This window comes from Bidens hawaiensis, unplaced genomic scaffold, assembly GCF_021521415.1.
Source record: "Bidens hawaiensis isolate Kalapana, Puna unplaced genomic scaffold, B.hawaiensis_p1.1 tig00085745_1, whole genome shotgun sequence".
Taxonomy (NCBI): domain Eukaryota; kingdom Viridiplantae; phylum Streptophyta; class Magnoliopsida; order Asterales; family Asteraceae; genus Bidens; species Bidens hawaiensis.
Window position 1 is genome coordinate 4,428 of NW_027504166.1, and position 10,669 is coordinate 15,096.

The window sequence follows — 10,669 nt, forward strand, 5'->3', positions numbered from 1 at the left end:
CATCCTCTTTCAACTAGCAAGAATATGTATAGATATGTTCACATGATATTGTACGTTGCACCATTTACAATCAAGTTTTTGTTTTTAGGAAGCCTTTTGCATTAAGATTTAACACTTAAATTTATAAGCATTTCTATATTTATCTTCAAAGACCATTGTAATTTATTTACACTATGTGTAGTAGAGATATGTATGACAGGACTACAGCTAGTGTTCGTGCGCCGGTAGGAGATACAATTTTTTTCCCGGTGGAGATGGGACTCCACCAAGGATCGGCGTTAAGCCCGTTTCTTTTCACGGTAGTCATGGATGAGCTATCCAAGTCGATTCAGGAGCCTGTCCCATGATGCATGCTCTTTGCAGATGTTATTGTGTTAGTGGCTGAGACTAAACAAAGCTTGAACGAAAGGCTAGAGGAGTGGCGTATAGCTTTAGAGGATAAAGGGTTAAGAATTAGTCGCTCTAAGACAGAGTACCTTTGTTGTGACTTCAGTGGTGTTGGCGATAGCGAGGACACCCAGATCACTATTGAGGACCAGGTGGTTCCGCAGATAACGAAGTTTAAATATTTAGGATCGTTTGTCCAAAGCAATGGAGAGATAGACAGTGACATAACCCACCGCATACAAGCTGGCTGGTGTAGGTGGAAAGCAGCCACTGGGGTTTTATGCGACAAGCGGTTCCCATCTAAATTAAAGGGGAAATTTTAGAGAGTCGCAGTTAGACCTGCAATGTTGTATGGAACAGACTGTTGGGCCATCAAAAAGACACAATAGCGCAAGATGGAAGTAGCAGAGATGAGGATGCTGAGGTGGATGTGCGGACACACTAGATTAGATAGGATTAGAAATGAGGTATTTAGGGAAAGGTTAGGAGTAGTTAGCATATCAGAGAAAATAAAGGAAGGGAGATTGAGATGGTTTGGGCATGTGGAAAGGAGAACAACAACAGCGCCAGTTAGAGTAGTGGAAACCTTCATTGTGGAAGGAAAGAGGAGTAGAGGCAGGCCTAAATTGACTTGGAATGAGAGAATTAGACATGACATGACATGACAGAGTTGCACCTCTCTGAAGACATGGTCCATGATAGAGATTCGTGGAGACATAGGATTAAGGTTAGCGACTTTCTAGGGGAAGGTACCTAGTTAGTTTAGCTTTGTATTTAGGGTCTACTTTGGCTAGCTTGACTCCTTGTTGTTTATGTATATTTTTTGTTTGATGTTGTCTTGTGATTCTTATGCCCAAATCTTATTGGTTACAGATTCCTTGCTATTTTGGTAGTTTGCTATTCTATGTATTGCTAAGTGTCTTTGCTTGTATAATGTATGTTTACTCTGTTTACCTGTATGTAGCTTTATGAGCCGGGGGTCTCTCTGGAAGCAGCCTCTCTATTCTCACGGATAGAGGAAAGACTTGCCTACATCCCACCCTCCCCTGAACCTACCGATAGTGTGCTATGCGGTGGGATATACAGGGCCTGATTGATTGATTGATATATGTGTAGCAGAGACAATATGAGGCGTGCGGGGGGGGGGGGGGGGGGATTCACCAATTAACCCCTTGAGAACCATTAGATAGACGCCAAAGACGAGTGCGAAAGACACATTTGGCCAAAGCTTTAACCGAAAGAAGATCGTTGGAGTGTGGGGCCAATTTAAAACCAACCAATCAAACATTTTATTTCTATTTCTTCTTCTTTTTCCTTTAACTTGTTTATAGTTAACACCACCATACCCTTGTGAAAAAGTGGTTTAGTTAAAGTCTCGTTGTCTACGTGGTATTGATACGGACGTGTAGTTAAAACCACTATACATATATAGCCTCTAATTGAAATAAAACCTAAGAATGGAGAAAATCCTCAATCAATTCAACACTTGATTGATTGTGCATGTTATATGAGTTTATTGATCATAATTACTACATAGGATCTTCTTGTTTGAGCTACAATGTGAAAATTGTGCTAGAACTGATCATAGTGTTAAGATTGACATAATGGAGGTTAACAAATGTGAACCAAATTAATAGTAGTCTATATGTTATTACTTCACATGCAAGAAGTCTCTTTAAAAATATCGTAAATAAAATAAGTTTATATTTTATGTCCATATTTTCCATGTTCATAGTTTAAATTCGCATAATTATCTAATACTATGGGAAGATAAGGCATGCACATATTTTCCATGTTCATAGTCTATATGTTGTGAAGTCAATATACAAGTTGTATACGAAGTGGTAATGTCGATGGCGTTTGCGTTTGGGATACAAATAGATTATGAAAACGTTTACTACATTGTCTAATGTTATAACTTCGGTTTATTATTACTTGTTTTTTATCATATCATTGTGTTGCACAACTATTGGTGTTCGTGTGTTTACATTGTGGTCATAAATGTGTTTTTTTTTTTTTGCATTTGACTACAGTAAATCGAGATTTGGACAATATGTATTTCAACAAATCTGGTCTCTTTAATTTTGCGTATGCGATATTGATTAGAATTTAATTTTCTGATTTTAAATTAGTTTTTTATTAAAATTAAAAAGGACATTTCCTAGCTTAAATGAATGGCGTTTACATATAGATTAAATTATTATCGTCTGTAATTCCAAATGGGCATTTGGTCTAGTGGTATGATTCTCGCTTAGGGTGCGAGAGGTCCCGAGTTCAATTCTCGGAATGCCCCAATTTTTTATTTTTAAATTTTTCTTCATTTGAAATAGGCACAACAAAAGTAACTAAACTCAGTTCAACTTCATTTAAAGAACCGAGTTGAGCGAATCAGTTCGGAAAGTATGGTAAAAGTTTTTTGTTAAATTATTTGACTTGAATAAACCAAACATAAATGTTATAATCAAAGTAAAAAAAAACTACATTTATCAAGCTAAAAGTTGGCTCGAGTTGATACGAGCTGAGTTGCCAGCTTACACAAACATCATTATATTATTGGCTCAAGTTGACGGTGGTTCGGCTCGTACTCGAATTCAATATCCAGGTCAGCGTGACTCTCGAGATCCTCGTCTAAGTCATCACCAATGTCCTACAAAATTTTATTAAAAAAAAGTGATATTGGTTTTTAATACTCCTAACTTTCCCTCATTGGTAGATAACACTCCTAACTTTCGATTTGTCACCAACCACTCTCAACTTTCACCCTATTTTCCTGTACCACTTCTCGTCTAAATGAACACTAACCTCGTTAATGTTTTGGACTAAAAATGTCATTCAAATTAGTTGAGGGGGTAAAACAAAAATTTTATTTTTAACACACAACCTCCATTTTCGTGACCTCGTTTTTCCGGCGACCTCTTTTCTTCTAGCGAATTTGAGTTTTCCGACTATCTCGTTTTTCAGATAATGGAGATGGTTCAGAGGTGTAAAAGGTGATGGAGATCATGAAGATTGTGCACCGGTGGAGATATGATGAAGATGGTTCTCGCCGGAAACCTGCAACTCGATTTTCCGGCACGCGGGCGATCCCGGAAGGTGGCTGGGTGAGACACTGGTGGTGGCGGGGTTGTGGTTTTGGAGCGATGGGCGGTGAAATGATGGATATGGTGTTCGCCGTAAACCTGCAACTCGCCGGAAAACTCAAATTCATATGTGAAGCTCGGTGAAATGATGGATATGGTGTTCTGAAAGACGAGATAGCCGAAAAACTCGAATTCTCCGGAAAAAATGAGGTCGTCATAAAAACGAGGTCGCCGGAAAAACGAGGTCACCAGAAATAGAGGTTGTGTGTTAAAAATAAAATTTCTGTTTTACGCCCTCAACTAATTGGAATGACATTTTTAGTCCAAAACATTAACGAGGTTAGTGTTCATTTAGACGATGAGTGGTACAGAAAAATAGGGTGAAAGTTAGGAGTAGTGGGTGACAAATCAAAAGTTGGGAGTGTTATTTACCAATAAGGGAAAGTTGGGAGTATTAAAAACCAATATTCCAAAAAAAAACTAGCAAGAAGCTAGACACGCCAATACATATATCCATCAAAAAGCACACGAAAAAACCACTAATCTACAATCGAAATATATACCGAACCAACACACCCATCAGATTACACCTGAAAATTATACCAATCCTCCCAAGACAACTCAAGCTTTCGGGATCAATTTTTAAGCCAAAGAAAACCTAACACCTTTATTTCTTCAACTAATCTAGGTAAGTGGACCGGAACCACACTATGGACCAAGTTAGTTAATTAAAAGAAGTTTTAAATAATGAATAAACAAAAAGTGTTAATGGGTCAACCCATTTTAGACTGACCTAGACTAGTTCAACGTGTTCTAGAGGATACAAGTTACTTATATGGTCATGCAAAAATAACCTTGCCATCATGTTCTTTCTTAAGCCATGATTAGAACAATTAGTTGTATATACATATTATTTACTAGTTAGTAGTTTATGGCACGGGCCTATAGAAGTTGTGCAAAATGGGCCTAATCATAGAGAACGTCCATGCAACTTTGTTTTAGAATGAAGGCAGTAGAATTAAAAAAGAAAACATGAAGTTAGCAAAGTTTATGCAAACAAAAACATTAGAAAATTAGAGAAATACACCAATGTAACCAACATAAGTTGCTATAGGTGAGGTGGCAAAGACAAAATCGTGACATGTTTAGTGGCATCACCATGCCAAATTTTAAAACCAACAAAGAAGGAAATCAGATGAGCGGGCGGATAAATGAGATTGAAGGCTATGTGGCATTACGGTCTGTGGGATGCAGTGGCAAGATGGGATACTCGTTATGACACAAGATCTTTGAGGCTAGACCAACTAAATTTAAAATATGGACCGTAAAATAAAGGGGGGCTTTAAATATACCAAAAGTTTTTATTTGGTATACCAAGTCAACCCTATTAATCTACTACTAATCATTTTTATTCTATTTTATTTAAATATAACTACTAATCATTACATAATAATTATTTAAACTACTAATATCTATTTTTTAATTAGGTTTTTTTAAAGGCTATTGTAATTAGTTTTTTGCAATACTAGTATGAATAATAGTATATTAAATATTTTATTATACAATTATGAATATTACTAGTCTTCTAAAAAGTACTCAAATATATAAATACGAAAATACAAGTTCATTATGAATGTAAAAACACTAAAATAATTAATCACTTAAATCCACAAACCCACTTTCAGGACGATAAAGTTGGCTGTACAGTTCTAGACGCGACTTATACATTGTTTCCCACCTAACTGCAGACCGGCTAATATTGTTAAGATTCCAATAAGGCGTGATAACAGGCATTGGTGATTCTCCTTGTAACTCTACCATGACATAATGGGTCTCACCAAATACTAAAGCAATTGTAAGAGCTCTGTGATGTTGACTTTCTTCTGGACCACTCCAAAATGGGAAAATAGTGGTACTGCCTGACATGCTTAAAGAATGGATGATAACACCAAACCTATTGGCAATCAGAACACCTGCCTCAGGCATTTTCATCCAGTGTTCTTCTGGACAAGGTGACCCAAAAAAACACAAGTCATGATACAATGAATTTACATCCCTGACAAACATATCTTTATAAATATCGTATCGATTTTGTAACTCTTCTCTCATTTGCTGTCGAATGTACTCATAAGATTTTTCTTCATCAAGTCCGAGGCAAACAGCTATTGCTCGAAATCCACAGTTTCCATCGCCTTTAACATTCTGTATATTTGTTATATATGGATGAAATACTTTTGGAATATCGCTCATTATATTGGAATCATTCAACTGTGGCATTACATTTAAGTCTATCATGTATGAACGCTCAAAACATTCACCTGGGACTTCATTCAAGTCTATCAATGGTTCACTGTTCAGGTCAAATTCGAATGAACTATGTCTGGCTGGCTCCTTAATCGGATCAACAAAATTGGGCACATTTGAGCAACTATATCTGGCTGAACAAAATTCAGCACGCCTTTTCTGTTGTGATTTTTTCAAGCTTGGCCGTCCACGAGTATTTTTCTGAACTCGAGGTTCCTGAATATCAGTTGTACCTTGACCGACACGTTTTTTTGTTGTGATTTCTTCAAATTTGGTCTTCCACGAGTATTTTTCTGAATTTGAGGTTCTTGAATATCTGTTGTACCGAGACCTATTATGTCCTTCAGCTTTCTTAACCAACTTTTTTTCCCAGCTTTGGACTGCTTGTTGAAGTTTTCTTTAAAATGTTTTAGTTCATTCTCGCTACTAACATCGTCATCTTGGACAGTTGTTGAAGGTACAAAATCTAGCTTCCTCCAAAAGATATCAATCGAATCCAAGGAAATACATTGACCTATGTTAAAATATAAATAAGTAATATATTAACAATTTTATAGAATCATTATTAAAAAAATCTGAACTAATATTAAAATAATCAATCAGATTATAGTTACCTGAACTAATATACATTGAAAGTTCGCAGCACATGGTAACCCACAGCTGTTGCGAAGTCGACAACCACAATTTGAAGAGTCTACTTGAAGATTCTTCCAGCTTTCATGGTCCGCAAGAATTATATCGAGAGCTTCATTTGAAACAAAACCGCGCAATAGTTTAAAACATCGTATATTGTGTTGATGTATGCGAACAACTCTGCTTTTCTCAAAACTTTCTTTGATTGATGTATGTTGCGACTGCACGAGACGATTAATACAACCCACAAATTTATCCAAACAACATTTTGAAGATTTCAAATATTTTTTCAATACCGCATCCTGGCTTTCTACTCTATTGGTTGTGTTATTTCCAAAATTGAGATGTTGATCAATCCAGACAGACACAAACATCTCCTTGTATTTGTTCAACCAATTTTCATTTACATATTTTAAAACACCTGAAAAAGTAATTAAACTTATAAGAGATATATAAAAAGCAAAAAATATATCGGGGCGTAGAAAACATACGTGGATATTTTATCAAGAATGACTGAAGTTGCTTGTAATTGTCTGTGTAAGAAACCAAAGTTGTAGAATCTTCTAGTAACTCCCATAATTTTAGAAAGTTGTCCCAATCACGTGCTGACCTGATAGATTGCCTACAGTTCTTGAATATGTTGCGACTAATGTGCCATCTACAAAGTAATTGAGTAGCATTCGGGAAAACTTCTTTGCATGCATTCACTAAAGCCAACTCCCTGTCTGTAAGTATAACACGTGGGTGCATACACTTGTCTAATGTTAACTTTAGACAGTTTAAGACCCATGTATAGCTTTCTATCTTTTCATTTTGCATGAAGGCAAAAGCTATGGAAAATGTCTTGTTGGTCGAAGTTACACCAACAATCTGAACAAAAGGCATATTATAGCTGTTTGTTTTGTACGTGGCATCTATAATCAACACGTGTGGGAATGCACGCCAAATATCGAATGATATTGGATGAACGAAAAATAAATTTTCTAACTCGTTTGAACCAGTTGTAGTAAATTCATAAACATAACCATTAGAATGTAAAATAGACATGAGAACCTGCATCGGAGAATTGCCTGCTTGCTCACTCATGCGAATTTTAGTGCGTGCATTGTAAATCGTACTGATTGTAGATGCATTACTTAGGTTCCTCTCCTTCAGTATCGATAGAATATCACGTGGTGCCACATTCATCCTTGTCAATTCTGCAACCAAACTAAATTCATCATCAGTTAACCGCTTAGCATATGGATGGCCTTCCATATGCTGTACAGGCGGATGGTTATGTTCATCACATATCATCGTTAACGTCCAGGAATAAATGTGTATCATTAAAAACATGTATATATATTAAAAACCTAATTTGTTAAACTAGAAATAGTCAAAGGGTTATAATGGTAAATATTAATATTAAAAACCTAATTTGTTAAACTAGAAATAGTCAAAGGGTTATAATGGTAAATAGGGTTATAAACTAGAAAAAAACCTACGGCCAAAACCAAAAAACCTAAAACTAATTTCTCTCCTAAACTCATCCGCCGCCTAACCCCTTTGCCGCCGTCTCCACCGTCGCCACCATCTCCGCACCGCAGGATACTCGCCGTCTCCACCGTTGCCTAACCCCTTTGCCGCCGTCTCCACCGTCGCCTAACCCCTTTGCCGCCGTCTCCACCGTCGCCTAACCCCTTTGTCGCCGTCTCCACCGTCGCCTAACCCCTTTGCCGCCGTCTCCACCGTCGCCACCATCTCCGCCTAACCCCTTTGCCGCCGTCTCCATCATCGCCGTCTCCACCGTCGCCACCATCTCCGTCGCCACCGTCTCCGTTCTTCGCTACCACTGCCGGCGATATCGAAACCCTAACCACCGTCTACCACCACGATTTTGAAAGAAAACCTAACCCAACACTGATTATACCTGATGAGTGAAAAATTGTGGTGTAGTCATGATAAATTCGTTATCTGCCATGGTAAGAAATCGAAATATTAGTTTAGTTTAATCCTAAGAATTTTGTTATTGTTATTGTTAAATAATATTGAATCTGTTCATAAATTTTCAACTGTATTTTTTGTTTTGTTATGGTATAAATTTTCAACTGTATTTTGGGTTATGTAAAGATTTAAATTTTCATTGTTTTCTAGGTTTACAAATAAATGCTGACAATTTTTGGTTTAATGCTGACAACTTTTGGTCTTTGACTTTGGTATATTTTTTGGTATATTTAACAGAACCCAAAATAAAACATATAAATTGTTTCACAGTTATAAAACATTTAAACCATACAGTAAACATACAAAGTTTTAGTGGTGTTTGTGAAATTGTGAGAGTTTATAGACTGACTTTTTATTGGAATCCTGAAAAGAATAGACAGAAAAGTATAAAGAAACAATGCAGATGGTGACAAGGTTAACTTTGGTTGAAAATTGACAAAAGAAAACTACAAAAGTGAATAGTGGATCAAGAAATGAAAAGTTAGTTGACAAGGCAATTTTGTCGGCAAATGTTAAGGTAAAGACTTAAGGGGGATATAGCATAATGTAAATTTAACCCCTTGTGTAAAGATAGGATGATAAGATAAAAGAAATGAAATTTGTAAATTCTAATAAATGTTTTTAAGCAAACTAGTGGTATTCTAATACCCCACAAGTAATTATCCAACATATATCACACATGTATGATGCACTATTTTATAACTGTGTATGGTACATTATACTCTTTTTAAAATAGTCTCGTTGTCATTCCAATTAGTAAGTCTTAACTCGGTTAGTTGATAGCTCAAATCTACGCGTGTAAAATGCACTCGAGTCGGATATAAATCCAACTTCAAACTTATTTAATAAATTATGTTCAACTCAAAATTTATAGAGTAAAGTTTACTTGAAACAGTTTAAATTAAAAGTTATTTGAGAAATCAGATTACTAGACTGCTTTTTTATTTGGAAAAATATTTGTTTCATTGAAGACAAGTTGGCCAATATGTTTATTAACTTAGGTCAAATCACCCGCGACTCATCTGACTTCGAACCATCTCGGAGACGCCCAAACCATCGAGGGTTTTGACCCTCCCGTTCCGATTGAGAATTTCACTTGGAACAACTTCATGCCAATTAAGGTTGACCTCTTTTGTTGGCTTGCATTATTCGCCGAAACTGATACTAGCATGAAAACTCTTTGGCAAAACACGATCTCTCCATCAACTTCCTTTCATATATGATACGTGGTCTCTTTGATGAAATGGCCGAGCATTTGATTATTCATCTCACTGCTTTTGGCAAATTGGCGATCACGAAATGAGTAGGTTTTTGCCAATGTGAGGCTAGCCTACTTGGTAGAGACACTAACCTCTTAGATGGGAGCTCCCAGATTTAAACCTGGGTAAATGCTTAGTTAGTATATTATTAGTGTAGAATAAAGTATGTGTAACATTTATCGTTCAAAAAAATAAGTAGGTTTTTATTGGCAACCCCATTTGTCGATACAAAGTTTTAAATGACATACAGGTTTCGGGATTCCTATGGATTCTCAATTGCCAAAAGTTGTTTTATCTATATTGGAGTTGAGGATTATTGGTGATGTTTTTTATAGATTGGAATTAAGAATTATTAGGCTATGCATAGTGGAGGGCTACAAATGGAGGCGAATTGCGACACGTGGCGCTCAGTAAGCAAGGGGTGTGAATTTGTTTTTGAGGTGTAATAGTGTTGGGGCTACAAATAGTAATATAATATAACATATATATATATATATATATATGTATATATATATATACATATATATATGTATATATATATACATATATATATGTATATATATATATATATATATGTATATATATATGTATATAGGTTTTGGATCAGATACAAATGAAATTAATGTGTTAAACGTGAAAATCAAGTAGAGTAATTATGCATACAATTAGAGTAATTATCATAAAGTAATTATGCAATTACTTTATGATAATTACTCTAATTGTATGCATAATTACTCTACTTGATTTTCACGTTTAGCACGTTAATTTCATTTGTACGTTAACCTTCCCCTATATATATATTAATATATATATGTGTGTGTGTGTATAACACACACACTATAAATATAATAATAACAATAAATCTCATCTCCTCCCGGCGACAAATAACCCACGCCCCCGTCCATTTCGCCCCAATTTCGCCAAGGGGGCGGTGTTCGCACCCCTTCGCGCCCAAATTGTAGCCCCACTACACTTAGTCTTAGTGATGTTTTGATTAACTTTCTTTCTTTTTTGTTCTTGTCT

The 10,669-nt window shown here is 36.0% G+C and overlaps 1 protein-coding gene and 1 non-coding gene across 2 annotated transcripts; one reads left to right on the plus strand and one right to left on the minus strand.

The window, feature by feature from the left end:
* Nucleotides 1–2,608: 2,608 nt before the first annotated feature.
* On the plus strand, nucleotides 2,609–2,680 carry TRNAP-AGG (transfer RNA proline (anticodon AGG)). The gene has a single exon. It is a non-coding gene; the product is annotated as a tRNA-Pro (tRNA).
* A 2,440-nt stretch (nucleotides 2,681–5,120) lies between these two features.
* Nucleotides 5,121–7,700, minus strand: LOC143607715 (uncharacterized). Its single transcript, XM_077083066.1, has 5 exons — nucleotides 6,896–7,700; nucleotides 6,701–6,825; nucleotides 6,400–6,625; nucleotides 6,005–6,285; nucleotides 5,121–5,669 (listed from the first exon to the last, which is right to left on the minus strand). The coding sequence occupies exons 1-5, from the start codon at nucleotides 7,698–7,700 to the stop codon at nucleotides 5,121–5,123; spliced, it is 1,986 nt and encodes a 661-aa protein (XP_076939181.1).
* Between the last annotated feature and the right edge of the window lie 2,969 nt (nucleotides 7,701–10,669).